Below are 22,296 nucleotides of genomic sequence, written 5' to 3' on the forward strand. Positions count from 1 at the left end.
CTCACGGAGCATCCTGGGGGCAGGCACGTACCTGGGGGGTGCAGGGATCGCCTAGCTGAGAGGCCAGAGGGACAGGGGAAGGGAAATGGGAAGGGGAAGGGAAGGGAGCACCTCCCAGATCCCCTCCGCTGACCCTCATGGTGGCCTCAATGTGCAGGGAGGTGGGGATGGTGCCCTGCGTGGGCGCAGCGTGGCCAGCTCCTGCCTCGAAGCCCATTTCCACCCGATTTTCCCCCGCAATCCCTCTTCTGCCCACGCTCTCCAGGTGGATGAGAGCACCCCGCCGTCCTCGCGCTCGGCCACGTTGCTCAGTTTATTCCAGCTCCTCTGAAATACGTATACAAATCAAATGTGCAAATACTGCATCTTGGGACCAAGAGAGCAAAGGAAGGGACGTGCTCCTGAGAGCAGGAGGAGCAGCACAGAAGGAGCTTGGAAATGAAGTGAGCAGGGGCCAAGCAGAAGGCGAGGGCTCCCAGCAGGCCCCCAGCCTTGCCAGCAGGCTCCACCACCACTGAGGTCACGGACCAGGGAACACGATCGAGCCTGGAACGTAAAACATCTTCGGCAGCCCGCTCTTAAACTGCCAAGCTTCAGATATCCACGCAACATCTGACCTCCTTCCAAACAACGAATCACTCCTCTCCCCCCCCGAAGCGCGGCGAGGCGCAGTCCAGGAGCGGTGACACCGACCTGCACCGCCTCGGTGAGGGCCCCGCACAGCAGGCACAACCCGAGGGGCCTGGAGGCCTCGAGCACAGCGAGGTGGGCTCGGCAGCGCCGTGACACGCAGGATGGCCGTGAGGGGCTGCTGCAGGCAGAGGAAGCCACCAGCTCCCTGCTCCACGCCAGGGCCAGGGCAGAGTCGGGGCAGGACAACCGGCTACGGAAAACACAGCCAAGGAAGTGGCCGCTGCTGCCTCTACGCAGGAAGCGAGGAAAAGCGCAGAAAAACAAACCCATGCTCATCTCCAACGCGAAGCTCCAACTGGAGAACGAGGGAAAGCCACCCTCCCTTTAAATTATAGCAGCACCAACAACACTGAAGTCTTGGACGGATTTGTTTTCCCGGGGAAAGGCCTGAGGCCAGCGACAATGCAGACGGAGCGTGGCGAGGCCGAGCTTTTCGCTGGGCTGTGCACAAGCAGATTTCGCTTTGCACCTTGGTATTTCTAGTATGATTCCAGCAGAGTTTCTTTAAAAAATAATACTTTGTACATTCAGGCACCGCCGCCTTGGGGCAGCGTCACCTCCCATTTGGCACAAATCGTTTTATTCACAAACCTTCCTTCTCTCTCCTGAGTCTGTCCCGTTTAATTCTGGATACAGGAGATCCGTCTGCAATGCAGAGTTCAAGAAGTGCCCGCTCAGCCCCTTGCCCGCCTCCTGCCAGCTCTGGGACTGGGGGCAGCAGGTGCTGCCCTCCTGCAGACTGGCGATGCGAGAGGGCCTTCCCGGAGCACCCGGGCATCTCGGTGTGTCTCCAGTGAAGTGGGCTTCGTGCGGGGGGCTGCCGGTGCCTGCTCCCGGAGCTGCAGCGTGCGTCTTCCTCTCCTCCCTGTGAGGCGGCGGCTGCAGCCGCTCAGATCCCACTGGTCAGGTCGGTGATGACTCGGGCTTTCACCAGCTTCCGCAGGAACTCCTTCTCCCGTTGGATGTTGTGCGTCCAGGACTGGAAGGAAAGGAGAAAGACAAAGGTCAGCGGCTCTCCTGGCCGAGCACGCTGCTGCACCCCACGTCGTGGGCCTCCAGCTGGCATGGGGCTCTGCCGAGGAGACAGAGGAGAGTTGGAACACTAGCTCATCCCAGGCCCAGCCTCACCAAGGCCAGCTCCTGCCTCCACAGGCCCTACCGAGAGGAAATCAGTTGCCAAAGGTCACGCTAATACAGTGTGAGGGGTGGGATGGGCACGTCTCCGAGCCAGGCGTTTGAGGGCAATGACTGTCAGCCCCCCGCTGTGTGCCCTGCAGCAGGCTGCAGCAGTGCCCTGCCATCACCCCGCTGCGCTGGTGCTGGGAAAGCATTTCATGGAAGCAGGGAGGAACGTGTCCCCTGGGGAGTCAGACACAGAGCAGGGCAAAGCGACTTTCCCCAAAGTCTCCCGGCCAGACAGGAATCCCAGGAAGGGTTTCCACACCTTCAGGACAGCGCTCTGGGCAGCAGGTAACCTTGGCTCTAAATAAGATGTGGGCCATGATAAAATACCTCGATGGGAGCATCCCAGAAATGGCTTCAAGCAGCAAAGTACAGAGCCTTCTGCCAGACCGTGGCACCTCCCTGCAGCGCCCTGGCTGTGTCCCGCACACACAGCGTGCACGTGGCTGTCCTGTCACCTGCGGGTGTCCTCTCTGGTGCCAAGAGGTGCCAGGGACCCATGGTCCCTTGCTAGATCTCCAGCATGTTTTGGAAGCGCCTCTCCTCCTGCTGCTCTGCGCTCATACTGCTGTCCCCTCAGCACACAGGATTTATGACACTTAAAGCTGCTGAGAGATCAGGCAGGTCTTATCTTGCAACCTGCGTTCAAAAGAAGCTTTTGACTTCTGTTTGCTCGAATGCTGCGAGGGTGCAGCAGCAGAGGTAACTGCATGGCCACGTGTGAGACTGGAAACACAGAAGACCCCATCTGCAAACTGCAGGGACAATGCCGAGAAACATTTCAGTGCTTGGCTTCTGCTAGCATGACAGCAGAAACTGAAAACTGGCACTGGGAAGAAAGCTGGGTAATAACAGAAAAAAACAACCTGAGTTTTAAGAAGCAGCACTGAGAGCCACGGAGCTGCAGGAGCAGGGCCGTACAGGCTGCCCCTCGGAGCAGGAGAGCCAGGATCCCTGCGTGCTGGAGGCCTTCCCATGTGTAGCACATCACCTTAGGGTCCTGTGCGTGGTCCCCGCCGTGCAGCAGTGCCTCTCCCGACAGCACAGCCCCTTGCTACGAGCACGCAGCGCCGGCAGAGGCAGCCAAGGGTGCGTGTGCTGCTGCCAGCAGGCAGCGAGCGGTGTCTGCTGGCACCGGGGCTGCGCTAGGAGCTCCGTGCCTTGCAGCACCCTTGCAGCTTGTATCTGGCTGGGCTTGCTGCTCATCAAAGCCTACCTGGAGCAGGAGGGAGCCTGGCCGTGCCCGAGATGTCACAGCACAAGCTGATCCCTCCTCCGTGCCCTTCTGCCTCAGCACACAGCAAAGGTCAACTGGTTTCACCCATACGAGTTGCTTGTGCCCCTCAGTACGTACAGAAAGTGGGGAGCAGCCGCTTCTAGGCAAACTCAAACCGCCTGAAACATCAGCTCAGGACATGCAAGCACCTCGTCTGACAGCAGGAGGAAATCTGTCTGCATGAAAGGTACAAGGGAGCAGGAACTGAAGTACAGGAGGTGGATGGTAAAACTGGGCACTTTGCGCTCTCCTGCACCACACGCACGGCTGCTGGCACGGCGCAAACACCTCGGTTGTTCAGCATGAAGGCTGCTCTGTGCTCTGGTCACTGCCACAAATTCCTCTTTCCAAGCAGAAAGCCACATGTAAGGGAAATTTAGCCTCCCACTTGATCCCTGTATCTGGCTGCCGGCTGTGGCTGTGCCCTCAAAGGCTTTGCGGTCGGGTGTGAGCCCACAGAGGGAGGAGAACAGGCTTTCGTCCCCCCGCAAGCAGCACCAGCAGGGCGCTCGGTGCGGTGCTGCTCCACCCGACAGGAGGCATGAGGCATGTCTTCAACACTAGCTCGGGTTACTGACTGCAGGAGAGGGACTCACCCCACTGACAGACAGAGCTAATCAGGCGAAGGAGACTGCATTCCTGCGCCGGCGGCCGCAGGGGGGAGAAGATCCAGAGGAAATTTTTCAAAACTGCCAAGGAGAGGCAGGCACCTCGCTCCCATCACCACCGACAGGGGAAAGGCACCAGAACACACCGCAAAACCTGCCTGGGATCCTGAGTCTTGCAGGTTCCACACTGCTCGGTGCAAATAACCTGGCATGTGGTGCTGCTGGCTGTGGGCACAGGGTCTGGAGAGGTCTCATAAAAAGCCAGCCCTTGTCAGGCCCTGACTTTGGGGCCAGGACCAAGCTGTACCTGCCATAAGGGAAGCTCTCTGCATCACACCAAGCATTTGTCACCGCTTGTTGGGTAAGCCAAGGTGCTCTGTGTCACCGTGCTCCTGGGCGAGGTGTCCCGGCCATCTCTTTCAGCTGGTGCAGTGTGTCCTGAGCCGCAACAAGTGGTAAGGGACAGGCAATGCTTTGGCACCCACGTCCCCATGGATAGGGTCACACTGGCAGAGCACTAATTCTGACATCTTATGCAGAGTGCTGTGAGCAGAATGCACACCTGGAGGAGGTTGACATGAAGCAGCCACAACACCAGTGATTTATTTCTGAGAGTACTGTGGCAAAGCAGCCTTTTTTCTGCCCTTGGATACTGGATGTGCTTTGGCTGCCCTGGCAAGATGCTCTCTGTCCCTTCTGACTGCTTTGACGCTCTCTTCCCATGCACACTGAGCCGTCACTGCCTCATTTCCTAATCCTCCAGGGAGGATTGCTTACGTTCACAGAGCTCCTGCCCTAAGCCCTGAAGCTACACCTCAGCATCACAAGCAGCAAAGTCCAGCTATTTCCCTGTGAACCTGCAGCTCCAGCCAGGGGCAGAGCAGCCTGGATCACGCAGTGCCACCTCCAGCTTTATGTCACTGCACGTCACACCGCTGCTGCTGCTGTGACCTGGCAGAGGGGCTCTGCCCTCGCTGCTCTGCTGCAGGCTTCAAGCAGGTGCTCGGTCCAGCTCCTGCTTGTGAGAACAATCGGGCAGCTTGTGTGAGCCATGGCTGGATTAATGAACATCCAGGAGGCTCCAGAGCCCTTCTTGTTTGGGGTGCGGGCTGGGATTTCCTTTGCTTTGGGCCTTTCCCTGTTTGTTCTTTTCAGTGGCAGCAGCAGCAGAGCCGCTTTGCCAGCACGTGCACTGTTAGAGCTGTCCATCCCAGGGGGTGGCAGTGGGCCTGATGTATGAGTGTTTGGTCACAGTTATTAGACCAAAATTTATCACGGGTTAAAGCTACCTTTCAGGACTATGCAAATGCAGCAGCCCCAGAACCACCTCTCCTTTCTTGATTCCACAAGGAAGCACAAAACATCCTCTGTCCCTTCACGAGAAGCCAAGTGGAGTATTTTAAGACTGAGAAAATGTTTCAGAGACCAACCCACATGGAAGGTAAGCTCACCATCTGCAGTCAATTACAAGTGGGGCAACGGCTCAGCTTCAGAGCATGCTAGTCTTATCAAGTCTGTTGCAATGCCATAAAATACAGGGAAATTAAATAAGAGAGAGTGAAGTCAACAAAGAATGCATTCAAGCAAAAGAGCAGGTTGCAAAGTCAGAGGTTTCTCAGTTCTGTTACATCCTCCACATTTCTGCAAGTCAGCAGCATTTCTCCCCGAAAACCCGCACAGAAACCACGGTGGCAGCAAGAAGTGGTGCTTCACGGGCAACGTCCCTTGCACAGAGCTCATTTTGCAGCCTTCACTGCTGCTAATTCTCTTAATTCTCTTGTTCATGGTTAAGAAAGAATTGCTCCCAGTTCCTCTATGCCCAGTCATTCTTACAGCAACTTGAAATTTTAAACAGCTCTTTCAGCTCTTGCTTGTTCTTAATACACATACAGGGAGCTATTGTATCTCTTCTCAACCTTCATTCTACCAAGCTAAGAAGCCATGCTTTCTTTTTCTCCTACCAAAACAGGCTCTCCATCTCCCCTAGGAAAACTGGGAGATTTCTCAGAAGCGTAGTTGCTCCCTCTGTCCTTATTTACTCTGAGTTCACTTGTGGTGAAGCAGGAAAAGGGCTCACCATTGCCTTGTGCAGTTCTCTCTCTACCAGGAGTCCTTTCCCTGAGTCTCCCCAGAGCTACATTTGCCTTTTTATTTCCCACAGTAATAGCCTTGCATCCTGAATTATCCCGTGATTTATTAGTACACATCGAAGCACTTCCCTCCTCTGTCATTGTCAAATAATGCTTTCCCAGTTTATAATAAGAAGTTCTGTTATTGTCCCAGCTGAATGACTTTCCATTCATTCATTGGGTTCCATCCCATCCAGTTCGCTCCTGCTCTGAGGGTGATCGTGGTCTTCCTGGATGGTCTTTTGATCTTCCTGTGTGTTGACCACACCTGGCTTTGTATCATCACACATTCGACTTGCACACCACCGCCTCCTGTGCCAAAAATCATTAACGCAAACACTGAACGTGACCTCCTCTGGGGGAACTCCCAGCCCTCCATTCAGTGCTGCTCTTTGTTTTCCTCTTCAGAGCCTGTTCACATACAGGTGTTGCACCAAACCGTAGCTTCTGAAGCTTAACTCCTAATACCTCGCATGGCACAGTTTCACACGCTTAACTGAACGTCAGATGACTGATCTGCTACACTTCCTCTGTCCCTGGAACGATTTAAAAAAAAAAAATCAAATAAAGATATTAAATTAGTTTTTGTAACCTGCCTTTGGTAAATCCATGTTGTGTTTGCTTTCAGGATTTAATTATTCTTTCATTTAAACTTTGCTCTGAAGTTCTGAATAGTTCTTGAATAGTACCTCTGAGGTCAGATTAGGAGCTCTGAATTTGACAGGATTATTTTCCTTACCTCACTCCCATCCTGCCGTTTCAGGGAAGAAAAAGAAAGGAAATAAAGGTATAATATCCACTATAATTTAATCTCATGGAACCACATGTAACCTGATAAGATTTATTGAAGACCTTTTCCTCTGGACTTGCAGCTTATCTGGCTCAACACCGTGGTATTAGGGACAGGGATCTTTCAGGCGTTCATACCCAGCGCATTAACTCAAACAGCTCTCACCTTTCACTACTGACCCAGTCATTTTCTCTTTCTATGAACTTACCACCCTAAGTCACCCTTTCCCTCATGTTGACCCCATCTCCCTTATAGAGGTAACGTGTTCATTCACACAATTCCCACTTGGACTCTTTAATCCCTATGCCTTCCACATCCTTTACCTCCTGGGATGCCACAGCCCTCATAATTCTTTCCTTGTTTCAATATTATTTGCTTGCAGCAGGACCATGCAGTATTTGCTTTGTTTTCCTTTGCGAGATCTAATTCAGCCCAACTTTTGCAGGTTTTCACTTTACCTCTGTCCTTTCCAACCGACAGGCTGAAGTCTCCTCTGCCTAATGCTTTCTCCTGCTCCTCCAACACCGCTCTGAAGCAGTTATTTACAAAGCTTCATCTCAAACCTTTACTGTTAGTTTTGCCTTTGCTACAAACATGAATTGCAGACAATTTTTGCAGAAAAAAAAGATTTTAAGTTCCCCTCTATAATGAGTCCCTGACCAATTCAGTGCAACTGCTTTTGTTAGCCAGTTCTCCTAGGCTAAGCCTCAATAGAGACCTGCGTGTGCACGTGTGTCCCAGCTCCACCAAGCACCCCCTGTAAGTGCCACCCCAGCACTCAGCTTATCAAACTCTCCTCTTATCAAACTCTCTTTTGGAAAAACCATCTGAGTTACAGAGCACCTCCCGTTGCCTTTCCACTTAACAAAGGCACAGAGATCTTCACCAAACCTTAGTTCTGTTTTTATCCATGCTGCTATTAGGGCTCAGTGGTACCCTGAAAGCGTTACCGTATTTCTGTCCTACTGACCAACGCAGTACCTGTGCTGCAGGCGTGAGTGCTGTTCCATCAATCTTCCCTAGATTTGTATTACACAGACACACAGTCCTTACGCACAGGAACAGCATGTGAGGCCTTCGTTCCGCCAAAACGCTGTCAAACAGGTGGCTTTTAAACAAAGGCAAAAATGTATAAACCTCATCAGTCATCACCGCGGGCCCCAAGAAAAAGCACTGCCCTTTCAGAGGTCCCCCTGCCCCAGCCCCTAACCTCCCCCTCCAAAGCTGACCTCCATTTCAGTCCGCACCATTCCTTGTACTCCGATGGCAATTCATCAGCCAGGCTCGAATAGCTGTGTTTTCAGCCTATAAATCACCAGGCCAGACATCTGCCCTGCTTTCAAAGGAGTTTTGTTCTTCTTGCTGGCTACCGCAAACTTTTAGGTACTTGGAGGCCTGAAGCAGCCCCGTCACCCCCTCCCAAGCAACTTTCCTTGATTTTAAATGCAAAGGGAGGCTTCACAGAGAGAGTCCAGATGATGATAAAGCACTATTGTTTGTGCCTTCACGGGCCGAGACTCCAAACTGGATGTTTGCGGGTTATTGTGAGGGGTGGCTGCTGGCGGGGGGAGACAGAGACAAAGCTGTGTGTCACGGCATGCTGCAGCCCACCTCCCCGGCCCTTGTGACAGCCCTCACACACCCTGAATGAGAGGCATTAGGAGCCGGTGTCCTCCAGCATCCCACAAAGACCTGCAGGGGAAGCGGAGCCAGGGATCAGAAAGAAGCCATCAAAGGCAGGCTCCCCCTGGGGTCAGGCAGCGAGTGCCTGCGGTGCCGGGCACAGCTGTATCAAAGGAGCTGACACCTCCGACAGCAGCGGCGCTGCCGCTTGATCTGTGGCTGCAGAGAAAGGGAGAGCAGCCAGCAGCAGCGCCGGCACAGCCTCAGACGGGATCTGACTGATAAGGGTGGTTTTTAAGCACGTGTTCCCCATTTGTACCAGCCCTGAGCGCGGGGAAGGCCGTGTGGTGCCACCCAGGGCAGAGCACACCGGGGAAGGATGCTGGGAGCTGGTGCTGTGCTTCGTTCTCATGATTTAACACAGCCTCCTGCTCTCAGTTTCATCAGCGCCTCTCGGGTATGTTTTTACTACTCTAAACACTGTCACTTTCCCATCCTGCAGTAATTCTGCCCGAAACACTAACCTGCTTTGCCATTAGCAGTGAAGTTGTATTGTAAGACAGGCGGGTTCATTCATTTTCTTTTAATCCTGAAAACCTTTCACTCCCTTTTAAAACGATTCCTTTTTTCCTCACCTCCATTTCCATGTTTCCTTCTTTACGTTCTCAGTGGATCTGACACTTCTCCTACATTAACAGGAGACAGTGACCTGTGACAAGAATACACTTTTATGGAGTACTTGGGCAGGAAGCACTACAGGACATGGGCAAGAAATAAAAATATAATAAGCTATAAAAAAAATCAGCTTGGTGGCTCATCACCATGAAAACAGAAACAAGTGAGCATACACCTTGGCAAGGATTCATTCATTTTCTGTACAGCGCTCAGGGAAGCAGCCAAGGGTCGAAAGCTGTTACAAGTTACTGGAAATAGGGAAAATAGTAACTGAAGGGAGATGACAGGCTTAGACCTTCTGCGTTTTGTAAGTTAGAACAAAAAAGATCAGAGCTAAAAAAATGACTTGTGAGAATTCACATGATGGCATGAGGTCCATGGAGCAGCTGTCCCCCAGTAACAGACTAGAGAGCAGCAAGGTCACAGCGCCCAGAAAACCCTCATGGAAATGCATGCCAGGACTTTGCATCCCCAGACACAACGGGGAGAAGGTTAGATCAACGCAGAAGGTGCTAGGCAGCGGAGTTGTGATGCAGTTTTGCACCGCAAGTGCTGATTTTCCAGCTCATGGCCTGAAATGTGTGCCCTCCAGAGCATGTTTATGAGCAGAAAAGGGTCTCCTCTACAAGGCCTCCCAGGACAGAAACTGGCTGGAGCACACTGTGCTGCCCCCAGGACAGGGGGTGAGGAAGCCACCCAGGTATAAACCAGAGAAATTTATTCCCATGGGCACTCACAAAGAGCAGGAGAATCCACGTGCCTTTTGCAGCCACACTAGGGCCCTAAGGAATTAATCACTGCATCCATCGCCCTGAATGGTACCACAGATAAAGCTTCAGAGCACCTGCCTCCTCGTGGAGCCTTTTCCTTGGGAGCAGGAAATGTCTGTCCAGCCCCTGGGAGTCTGAGATGCTGCAAGAAGCAGCGGAGGCAGCTGCCTCCTGCGGTAACAATCCAGCACAGTTTGGGACCTTGAGGGCTTCTACCCCATCGGGGAAAGCAAAGACTAAGCAAAACTGTACACCCAGGCTGCCCCATCGCCTCTTGGAAATGCAGCCATTGATCCCACAGAGCAACAGGAAAAATCACATGCATTTCCACAGAGATTTTATCACCTCAGTCTTGGCATGGGAGAGGCATCTCCGCCCAGCTGTGAGCAAGCAAGTGTATTTTGCTGGCTTTTTTTTTTTTTATGTAATCAGAACAAATTCCTCAGAGATGAATCACAGGGTTTCAAGGGTGTCCAGGGAGATGTCAAGCAGGCCTCAAGTGTAAATCAGCGACACACCTTGCTGAGAGGGCGCACGCTCCTTGCAGGCCCCTTCCCCTGCAGACATGAGATAAGGGAACGGGATGGATGGATGTCTCCGAGGATCCCATATGCCACACACACATGTAGCACCTCCAGCCCCAGGACGTCGATGTTTACATTTCCTCTGTAAAGACAGCGATGGTTTCAGGGTGGAGCTGGAGTGCTTCCCTGCAGCTGCTCTCGAGGCTTAAACACTGAAGATTTGTCAGTCATTCAGGCTGGAGGAGCCTGGCAGTCGGATTATGGGATGGGGTCGTGTTTAGGGAGCCAGCCAGGGCCATGTCTGGCACGCTGCTTGCTCTCTTCTTATGGCCACAAGAATGAAGCTGTAGGTGTTGGGACCATCAGAGCCCCCAGGTGCCTGCTGGTGCAGTTTCAGTTGGGCTCAGTTTCCACCCCTACCAACAGTTCACCATTATTTAACACTCTCAGCTTCCTGGAGGACCAGGAAGAACTAGCTGCAGACACAAACCTGGAGGTCCAAAGGTAACACCGAGGAAGATGCCCCAGTGGGCCTTTAGGTATCAGAGCAGATGGAAGAGATGAAAACCTTTGTGAGCTTGGCTCTGGGTCACTCTCAATTCGCCAATACCAATGGCAAGGTTTGCCACAAGGTACCAATGAAGGTCAGCCTCTAGATTTGCAAACCATGTGCAGGTCTCTGAGTGAGTGTGCAGAGTGCTTCCAGTCCAGAGTGGGGCAAATCTTCATTCGTGAGTTACCTGAGGACAACTGCAGGAGAGAGAATCCACCTATCGTGCCCTTTGTCTTTCAACTTCACCCTCAGGTGACTAACAATTACCAGCTACCATTAATATTAAATGGGAGAGAAAGAAATGCAATCCTCTTTCTGCTCTTCACATTCCACAATATCACAAACAATTTGTCATATAGGGAGGGGCAGAGGCAGGAGGGGCATTAATTATTGATACTCGGGAACAGATGGCTTTTCTTGTACCACGGCAAAGAAATGTAAGAGGAGCCTGCGGGTGAGCACGTGAGGATTAGACAGGCAGACAGCGATCATATAACCTGCCTTCAGATGGAACAGGAACCTTCCTCCCAGGACCAGCTCAGCAGAGCTCTCATCAGCAGCCCCGGCTGCGGAAACAAACCCACTGACATCTAAATTAGTGAGGCTCCACCAGCCCTTTCAACGTTCCCTCACCTCTGTACAGAAAAGCCTGGACATGCCGACTGACAGCTCCCAGACAACAGAGGCCTGTCAAACCAGGCACGGACTGGTCTCTATCGGAGACCCACAGGGTTGCATTTCACATGTTCATCCCCATCCGTGCCCTGTGCCTTGCCAACTTTATCCCTGAGACCTCCTACAGTGCCCAAGAGCGACCCCCTCCTGTCTCCTGCTGGTTTCTGCAGCTCGTTCAGGGTGCTGACCTCGAGAATCAAAAATCCAAGCAATCTGAACTGGCAACTTCAGACGTGTCCACTGGCTAGCTCTCAGGAGCCAAAAGATGGGGTGGCAGGCCCTGGAAAAGCAGGACTAAATGCATGTGGGTGTGATAGGGCTCAGGGTGCCAGGCACAGCCTGCTGGCAGCAATGAGGAACACGGCAGAAGGTGGCCAAGAAGGGGACGGAGGAATGGGAAGCTCACTCACAGCAGAGCTCCTACTTCACTGCACACCCCTCTCCATGGTGCTTCCCAATTTTTTCCTCTGAACTCTTTTGAAAAACTGTTTGCAAGAGCTTTTCTGCTCCCTGCTGATGTTCGGCAGCTTTTGGCACAAGAGGGTGGGCGGGTGCCAGAGTGACACCGAGTGCCAGGGCCCACCCATTCCCTCAAGTGTACTGCAGGCTGCGTTACCTGCATCAGTGCCTCCCAGGGGAGGCCTTGGAGCATTTTAACGCCTCTCCTGCAGCAGAGGGCTGCAGCCTGTCATCCAGTGCCTTTTGCCAATTTCAACCCATGCAAGGAGCAAGAGGAAGACAACTTCATTCTTGTCAGCTCCAGTGTGGGTGTCCTTGATGCCAGAGACATCTAGGTTGCAAACCAAGCTTGGCACAGGACACCTGCTGTGAGTATCCCCACGTCCAAGAGCAGACCGTCTTGGAAGAGGCGGACTTTCCTGCTAACTCCACAGGCCCAGAAGGTACCTCAGGATCACAAGGATGTATCATGAGGTACTTTCCTTGACATATTTAGGGACCTCCTCACAGTCTTTTCCCAATTTCAGTTTATTTTCTTGGTCTCTACTGAGAGGTTGTTCCAAAGCCTCATTGCTATGACAATTAGAAATGCTCTTCCCATTTCTCAAGCTGACTGGTACCCATTGCTAATTCCTCTTAGTCAGCTTAAGGTTGTCCAGCCTGAGTCCTAGGATTTGTATGATCTTATGATTTGGAAAAACATGACCTCCAGGCTTCCCTCCTGACCTGGATCAACGGCACAGCAGTTGAGGTGACAAATATAAGCGCCAGCAGACAGCAGCTGTCCATGAACAACACAACAAGCGTTCTCTCCCTCTGAACATCACTGTTTTCGCATTGTGAAATAGGACAGAGAACGTTCCTCTATCCAGTGAAGCCAGTGAAGAGGGGGAGCAATTTTAGAAAGACCTGGGTCACATCTGTGCCAGAAAGGGCTGGGCTCTACCAAAAAGTCAGCAACTCTTCCTACTACAGAAGGTGCTGAGGCCAGTGGCAAAGCTTGCTCTAGTTCAGCACAGAAAATGGCCAGACCTGAAATACTGCTACGTTATACCACTGTGAGAGCTTTTGTTCCTCTAAAAGGGCTGTTCGTCTCACTGGGACAGCACCAGCAAATGTTTCGAAGGCAGATGTGGCTCTGAAGAGCAGCCTCCATGCTCCATTCTCTCATGCATTTACACTAGCTAACTGCTGCTCTGGTCAGCCTGCACAGGCTAATCTCACCTCCCCCACGTTTAACAGGGGCTGAGCAGGGGATCATCCAGCAGAAGCGGCACATGGATTAGAGAGCAATACAACGGATCACAAAGCTGTAGCAGGCCACATCTTTTCAACCCCTGAGCATATTTGTTCCCTTTCACCCCGCTCAACGTTTACACAGAACTTTTCTCTGCCGCTCTGAGAATACGGAATCACATTATATGCACATTCCAGAGAACTTTTCCCAGCAGAAATAACTGTTTTTAACACACATTGCGCTTGGGGGAATGTCTGGAGTTTTACGGGCAAATGCCTGGGTGGAGCTGTCGTTTGGCCCACGCAGGAAAGCTGGAAGTCGATCACCGTCCCGGGCAGGCTCCACGGTCGGGGTGGTCGGTGGGCCTGGGAAGAAGACGTGCTCGGCAGGAGCTCCCTACCTCTTTGATGGCAGACATCTTGATGTTCTCATAGTAGTGCAGCGGTGCATTGGGGGAACTCATGTCATAGCCAAACCCAGCTACCGCCACCTCATCACAGTTGTGGAGCGCCATGGTTATTGCTACGCTTCCCAGGGTGGGGATGTTCTGAGAGGAAAGAAAGCAGGAATGGAAGTCATTAGCAAGTCACCATTTCTGTTGTCAAAGATTTCCTCTTATTGTCTCTGCTCAAAGGAAAACTACTACTACTAAGCACAAAATCCAGAACAAGGTATTTGGCTACATCTGCATATGAAATGCCCGGTGCCAGCTTGCAGGGCCAACACCTTCCCAACTTGTAAAGAAAATCCAGTTAGCCTGCTTCCTGCAAAGCACCTTGCACAAAAGCAATGGCTCTTGTTTGAGACTCCATGACCCAGCTCTCCAGGGGAGTATTGCAGGGCAGAAGGACTAATACCAATGGTCAAACTCCTGTCCCGCAGTTTTGCTATCCTGAGAACAGGGCAGCAGACGAGCTGGAAGACGAGTCACAGTGGACATGTTAGTTTTCTGAAATTAAAAAACATTTAAAGGCTGGATTCCAGGTCTACACATAGTACTGACCTCCAGCTAGGAGCTAGGCTAATGAGGCATACTTGTCCCAAATGGGCCACCACACCAGAGTAGAAGTGAGGAACAGTACAAATGCTTTATTTTAGTGATGGCAAAAGCTGTAAGGAGGTCCTTAAACAGCTCTAGAAGATGGAGAGGAGACCAGGCAGAGCCAGTGTGCACTGAGACTCCTTCCTCTGCTCAGAGACACCCCCACAGGCAAAGGGCACTGTCCTGTGCCACGCTCCTGGTCCAGCATACTGGGAAGTCATTCAAAGACTGCTGCTAGTCCTCTGAGTCGGGACACCCCTGATTGTCCTCTTCCTGCTGCTGACTTGCCATTTGCACCAAAGTCTATCCTCAGCCCTTCCCATCTCATCTGGCTTCTACAGTGCTGCTGGACGGTGGTGCTCTTGTGCGTCCAGATGAGCATGAGTGCTGTGATGGATGAGTGTTTCCAGTGTAAAACCCCAGCTCACAGACATTTCTAACTCCCCATTAACCAGATCAATCTGCTAAGGTAGCTTTACCCCAGGGGCTAGGGAGAGGCTGAGAAATCCACCCACACATCTTATCATTATTTGTAAGACATCCAATACCGCCATATCAAAGCTATCATGAATTCAGAGGGCATGCTCAGACAGTCACTGAGGGTGACAGCATCTCAGCTGAGATGTAGAAACCAAATGTGTGCTTACATCTTGCGTGTAAGAGGGGTTATCCTGTACCTGCGAGCAATGCTATTGCATTTCACCAATGTTCACAACAGACTGGGAACGCACATGTTTTGAGTTTCTTCCTCTCATTCAAAGGAACCCGCTTTTGGCAGCACACTCCTGCGCTCACTTCTGATTGCCTGACCATGTCCCAGGACTGATGTTTTGCAAGGAAAGAACTCCACCCGTACCTAGCTGAGATGAGCAGAGCTGGGAGCACAACCCATGTGCTATGGAGAGCTCAACACGCTCTGCATAACAACGCGCTGATGTTACACTAATATGCAAACGTGAAAAAATGCGAAAACTGCTCACGTCTAAATAAATGATCATTAAACTCAAACATCTGCAATGCAACTGTAACAGTGCGCATTTGAAATGAAAAGACCTTACTACATCCTCTTGGGCCAGCTCTAGATGTTAGGAAAAGAAAGGCAGAGTCATTTCAGCTTTGCTGTTTACCTTCATTTTATACTGACCACGTTTGCCACAAACAATATTGGTTTTATTCTGGTTACTTTAGTTAATTGTTAATTCACTAGTCATCATAAAATCTCAAGGATGGGTTTAAAAAAAAAAAACAAAAAACAACAGAAGAAGTTTACTCAGCAAGGATAAGAAAATTCCACTAAATTTCAAAGTACACAAGAATATCCTGTCTTCCCATGCGTGGCAATTCAAATTCAGATATTCAGATATTCTCAGCTTTATGTTTTACATAGGAAATGACACTCAAATGTCGCTTGAATTGCATCAGCAGATACGTGGACGTGCCACAAAACGTTTCCCTTAGCTGAGCTATAGTTACAGTGTCCAAAACACAGCGAGTAAATGGTTACGTTTTTGAGAACATGTCATTGTTGGAGAATACGATGGCGTTGACACCACCCACACTTATACGGGGCCCATTCCCACGGTACAGCTCAAGGGAGACACGGGGTCTTTGCCTGGAGGGAATTTAACTGGCTAAGTTAACTTTCAAGAGCTAACTTTCTAATGTGAGTCTTGCAAAACCACAGAGAATTAATCATACTACCCAACCTTAATGGGAGGACTGCCAAACCACCATAACTTTCTTTCAAGTATATTCTTATTTCTGTCTGGAGAGTAACTGATAACAGAAATCAAAAGTGAACTTCCCTTTGGTCACCAAATACCTGCTTCACTTTACTCTATGTATAAATCCTGCAACAGCCTTTATGGAAAAATAGGAGATAATTTTCTAATCTACTTCTGTCCTTTAGTAGTTCCTGGCATCCCAGTATCTCCATACTGCCTGCTCCTCTGTAAAATGATTAAAATACTAAAGATTTCCTAACCTCCAGATTTATGGCAAATAATCTGTTTAAGACCTAATACTATCAGAAGTTCAAATTGTGCCCTTAGCGAAATAATTTTGTGTAGTCCTAAAATCACATTCAGAAACACATGATCTGATGACAGTTTTTAATTAAGTGATGCCTTATTTATATTCATGCCTATGGGGGCTACAGCCTATTACATTTGTCCCCCTTGAAGACCAAGATTTGTATCCACTTACACTTTTACTGCTGAAATGAAGCTTCACATCCTACTGCTGCAGTGAGATCCACAAGGAATAGAAAAGACCACTTAGAAAATTCTTGCAGAAATTATCATCCCTGCTATTCACTGAGTACAGTGGATGCACCAAGGCAGAGCCCACCCTTAGCAATGGCATGGTTTATAGAACCATGAAGAAGAACAAACGAGTACAAACTCTATGTGCACACAGATGCATGTGGATCAAATGAACAAAACAGGGTGTTTGCCCCAGACTGCTTACGTTGAAGAGGAATCAACCATCAGACAGATTAAACAGGAACTGGGGAATTTGAGAGACAGGGAGGGAAAAAAGATAGAGCCAGTATGCACAGAAGTATAAAAGCAGTGTGACTGATGGTTAAGCACACGTAATTTTTAAGTCAATAGAATTCTTTGGTCTTGATTTGGTGTAAACTATAGAAACTGAGCAGTTTTCTCCTGTGACAGTGTGCTGAGTTTCTGCTTCTCCTTATCTCTGTTGAAAATGAAGCACTGCCTCTTGTCCACCTGGCACAAGAAAGAGAAGGACCTGTTGGATCTAGGGACAGATCCTGGGCTGTACTACAGAGAAGCCAACCCAGCAGTGTTCTCCAGATCCAGAGGAAAGGGGTATCCTCTTTTCTCAGCGGAGAATCGGCAAATGAGAGGGAACATGTATCAGAGAGAGGAAATAGTTATAATTATTCTCTGGCTGCATCTACGCAGCTTCCAAGCTCTTCTGATTGTTTGGTGGCATTTAAACTGGTTTGCTGCTAAGCTCTAATCTGGACCTAATGAGCCAGTACAGCCTACGGGGCAAGCTGGGGGACAGGTCACTCCAAAAGAAGCTAGGCATCCTGGACATGGTGTGCCAAACCCGGCTTGCTATGCCCTGCACGGTGCGTCAGTGCTATCTCAGCACACACACCCTTGTGCCGTGCCCCAAAGACATACCAAAGCAACCACCACACCTCTTGTGTTGAGTTATGAAAATAAAAAACTTTCTCAAACAACTGAGCAGGCCTCTTGTTATTTTAGGCCATTACTAGGGAAAAAACAATCCCAACATTTCCCCTCAGGGTTCATAATCCTGTCTTCCTGCTCATGGCACTGTATGTGCCTGGGTACTCCTGTACCACCAAGCAGTGCTGCTTTCAACCTGATGGCTTGGCAGTAACTGAGAAGCATACCTGAAAACCTCTTAATGCTTAAAAATGTTTGGCCTACACGTCCCCGGTGTGTGGAGCTGTGCCAGCCTCCTGTGCATGAGCAACACTCAAAGCACCTGGTGGCCCGTGATCCACTAGGCCTAGGCTAGACTTCCACTTCTGCTGGGACGGTGGATATTCCAACTAGGCCAACGAGGTCCTTGTTTTGGAGAGAAGGGTTCATACACCTATGGTAAGGCCTCCTGCACAATTCTCCTCTTCCTCAGCCCTGGCCACAACAGGGCCGGACAAGCACCTGGTCAGGACCGATACACCAGAGGAGGCTGGTGAAGAACGTGGCTCTGAGCAGAAGCAACCGGCACTCTGAGAGGTACCCGGGCCCTGTCACACACTGGGATGCTGCTTTCCATGAAAGCAGAAGGCAAACTAACAGCAAACACAGCAGTGGTGAGCACCACGTTGCCATGGCAGAGCTGCACAAAGGTGGCCTGTGCATACAGGACATGGCTCCTTCCAGGAGCTGCTGGCATGACGCCTTCCATAAGTGGGGTGAGCACATGCATGGTGGGTCCCGAGTAAGAACAGCATAAAGAGAAGAGATGCAAAGATCTATACAAAGGGCTTGTGCAGAGTCAGGGATCACTGCAAGCTCCATGTGCTGCAAACAAAGCCAGGCTGCACCACCAGGTCAGGGAACCAGAAATGTCTTTAGCTATACAGACATACGACAGGTTCTCCTAAATCCTCCTCCATTGTTCTCTGCTGTGAGAGGACAGATGAAAGGTTTGTCTTCAAGACATTGCTGTTTCATCTTCCATTGGACCCTCTGAGGAGACCTTCTACTCATAGAAATAAAAACAAGACGTTCAACAAGATGAACAACCACCCTCCTTTGGACTTAATGGAGGCTGAGCATCACCTCTGGACCCGTGCCGGAGATCCAGTGCTGGCAACTCAAGCAGGGGACTGTAAATGTTTTTTGCTTGGTGCATGTGAAAATCTCTTAGTGCTTTTCATTCCATGCCTGGGTCACTCCTGTGTCACTGCCTTCTGGACTGGAAGGAAATGACTGCTGTAAATCTGTTTTTAGAAATATCTGCCTCCCTTAATATGTTAAATGAATTCCAGTTATTTATGGGATTTCACTTAGCACAGGGTAAAGTATATTGGATTGTTCAGAGTATTTCAATTGTTACTTTTTTAAATAAAAGGGTGATTGCTGCTAAATAAGAAATTCCCCCCCAATAATACCACACCTAGATACTCAAACTGGTTTGACTACTACATTAATTTGAGGGAAAACTTGAAAAAACGCTTACCCAAGAAAAATTGCTACCATAGTTTTATCAGTTGCAGACCTGATCACTTAATAGCAATAAAGCTTTAAAAACAGAAGAAATACAAAATAAAACTATGAAGAGCCATCACATGCTGTACAGAACAGCCACTGCATTTTCTTTTTGTTCATTTATGTTTGCCCAATGTGAAATGTGAAACAATGTGAAAAATACTTTTTGCTTCCCCTAGCTGGCAAGTTTGGAAATACGTCACAAAAGGGAATCTAGCATCACTTACTGTGACCAGGTAAGTGCCTGGCATTCTGTGGAGCAGTCCCTGTCACAGGAGATTCCATAGCTACCTCCATGCTCGTACAGAATCAGCTACAATACTGGGCTTCAAAAGACAGAACAGAACATCTCCAACACTTCCTTCACGTCCCGTAATTGTCCCTTGCTGTAAGCACAAGGGAGCCTCCAGAACCGGCAGAGTTTGCAGTAGAGCAAAATGGAAAGGCTAGGGACCTGAGCCTGGAGACACGACAAGCTGCACAGCAGCTTCAGTTTAGTCATTTCACTGCTGAGCTCCTGCACAACCTAGCCTAAGTCTAACACCTTTGATGGCATCTAACCCGATGCACAAGCTCTGATTCGCCATTTGTAATAGAGCACATTCCCATTCAATGCAAAGAGTGTTTCTTAAGGACTGAAATATTTAACAGAAGGCAACCAAGGGCATGACTTTACTGCATTAGTTGCTCTGTGGTAACCATGTATGTGCTTTACCAGGGTCATCACTGGCATCTCCAGAAAGACTGCCTGTCCACTCAATGTCATAGCAAAGAGAAGCCCTAGGGCACACAGTGCTAACGCTCCAGCATCAGAGGTTAATCCCCAAGTGCATGTGGGCTGTCAGCACTCTGCAGAGGTGCTAATCCACGGTGGGGTACCTGATAACACTCCTGCACATGGCCTGATGGCAGTTCTGCACATGGCTCCTCCTTTGGCAAGTTGGTGCTGAGGCTGGGTGAAGTCCAGAGGTGGATATTTTACCTTCCTAATGAGGTCTATAGACCCAGACAGGATCTCCAGGATTTTCAGGATAGGAACAAACCAAGGCTTACAATTCTGGGCAGCAGAATTTAGTCTCAGAAGAAGTTAGATCATAAGTAGTTTCTTGGATGCACTGTTCCAGCAGAGAGAAACACAAGCACCACTCTGCACTAGAGTCCCTGATCAGAGTCCTGACAACTTGTGTCACCTGAAATGCCCTCCCAGTCTCCTCTTACCATGGCTCAGCAGCTAGAAAGTCACTGCTTAAATGGCCCTGAGTACTACAGAGTGGATAGGACTATTCAGTATAGAGTAAAAAGCACCACAGCAATAACCATCGGATTGTTTTACATGCAACAGGCAATGCCACCTCTGAACTGATGTTTGTGCTTGTCCCCCAGTAATCTGTCTGCAGTGTAGGGTAGGTTATTGCATGCCTGAATTACCGGCTGCAATACCACAGCTGTTTGGGTTCAAGCCCAAAAGACCTGTAAATGCAGAACTTCCACCAAAACACAAACCACAGGCATACACCATTGTCTAGTTAGTCAGCCAGGCCTGTGCCCACTCATTAAGAGGATTCTTTAATCAACAAGATTAGCTCATTTCTCTTGTATTAAACCAGCTTCAGGCATTGACATGTCTTTAAATTTCACCAGATGCTACTAGGATCCTACACTGAAGTTCTTTATCATCATTTTATCCCAAGAAAAGATAAGTCTCTATGGAGTAGGAAAGAGCTTTCTCTTTTCTGAAGACGTAAGTAAATGGACTGAGAAAACTGAAAAGCTTTACTCATCCCAGAGAGAAGTCACTGCTCGCTGTGGGTGATCAGTTTTGCTCCTCACTCAGACTGCCAGCCACCAATACCACAAGCTCAATCTAAATACGTCTGAGTTGCACCCCCCTGCTATCCTCCAGAACCATCTGGCCCAAATTATATTATCAAAGCAGAGGCTGTTACTACATTCAGCCTTTATTGAATCCTGGGAAAAAACGCTTTGAGATCAGCCCTGAACTATTTTACTAGCTCTCCTCAACCTTGCTGAAAAAGCCACCAAATTACAAAGTTAATTGGCAGCACATTGTTACCATATGTGGTGTGCAGGAGGCACACTGAAGTTTATTTAGGCATCGGGACCAAAGAGGAGTGGAATATTACTGCCCTTTGTGAGGATTTCATGTCGGCCTTGATTACTGAGGCATCCCCAGCCCTGATCCTCCTGTGTGTAGCTTGCCCACCACACCACCCTGCTTTTCAGCATGGAGGCACCAACCTGCCCCCATCCAGGTTGCTTTTTTCTTGAGTAAAGTTTCTCAAGCCGTCTTGCAGCCCTACAGCATGACTGAACCCAAGCAGCTATGCTCTGCAGCTGCTATATGAGCTATGTTCACATAGCTTTCTTGTGGAGCAATGCTCCTTGCTCTAGCTTGCCTCACAGGGCCAACTCATCTTGCTGGATCTCTCTCAAATCATTAATCAGAGTTGGATTCTTGGTCTACATGGCTCTGATTTCCATTATTCCCATTTAAATTCTCAGAGAAACAAAGTCAAATCTGTACCACCAGGATTCTCCTCAGCCTCTTTACACTGGCAGCAGTGTCTTCCTTTGAAGCATTCGCACTGATGCAGCAGTGTTCACTAGAATGAAGTCCAATCAGCTCTGTAACACCAGTCTATAGTTGACGTCTGCAGTAAAATTTATACCAACAGGTTACAGGTACTCTCCCCCTGTTCTTAAACTCTGACAGAATCAGTATATTAAACCGTCGTTGCCCAGACACATGGGGTCTACTAACATCCCGGCCCCACACATGTACCTGCACCTGCAGAGCTCTTTCTGCCCCATCTCAAGGAAAAAACTACAATTTACACAACCTAGCAGGGGTCATGGGCAAAGATTGCTTGCCTTAAAGCTCCATAAACTATTTTTTAATGCACTTTCATGAAGTGAAACATGAGGTTTCAATTTAGTTGCCTTCATTTCCCAATCTGATCTGTGTTAAACAACCTATCAAAACCTCATAAACTTCAGTTCACAGCATTTTCATTTCCGGATTCTCTCCTCTCCTCTCAGCTTAAGTAATATCTTGTGTATTAAAATAACGTGTTTAAAAATAAAAACAAATCTGAAAAAAATAAAAGCAAAGTCCTGATGATTTCTGTCCCTCATTGGGGCATCAGTCCTTATTTTATGGAACATGAATCAAGACCACATCCTTCTAAGGATAAGTCACGGTGAATGCAGAGAGGTGAAGTACACTAGATCCTAGCTGAAGGGAATATTTGGGTAAGATAACCTCAGTACTTGGAGTTAAAATCCAGTGTTTCTAGGACCATACGACAACTTCTG

General features: G+C 49.4%; 1 protein-coding gene across 2 annotated transcripts in view; it reads right to left on the reverse strand.

The window, feature by feature from the left end:
• Positions 1-331: 331 nt before the first annotated feature.
• ST3GAL3 (ST3 beta-galactoside alpha-2,3-sialyltransferase 3) overlaps positions 332-22,296 on the reverse strand; it is a 167,514-nt gene continuing 145,549 nt past the window's right edge. For both annotated transcript variants that reach the window (XM_084291395.1, XM_084291394.1), the window contains 2 exons: positions 13,595-13,741; positions 332-1,672 (listed from right to left, as the gene is read on the reverse strand). In XM_084291395.1, coding sequence (XP_084147521.1) covers positions 1,583-1,672; positions 13,595-13,741 — 237 coding nt within the window. In that variant the 3' untranslated portion in view covers positions 332-1,582. The remainder of the gene's footprint in view (positions 1,673-13,594; positions 13,742-22,296) is intronic.

This window comes from Netta rufina (genome assembly GCF_964035555.1).
Source record: "Netta rufina genome assembly, chromosome: 8".
Lineage (NCBI taxonomy): Eukaryota > Metazoa > Chordata > Aves > Anseriformes > Anatidae > Netta > Netta rufina.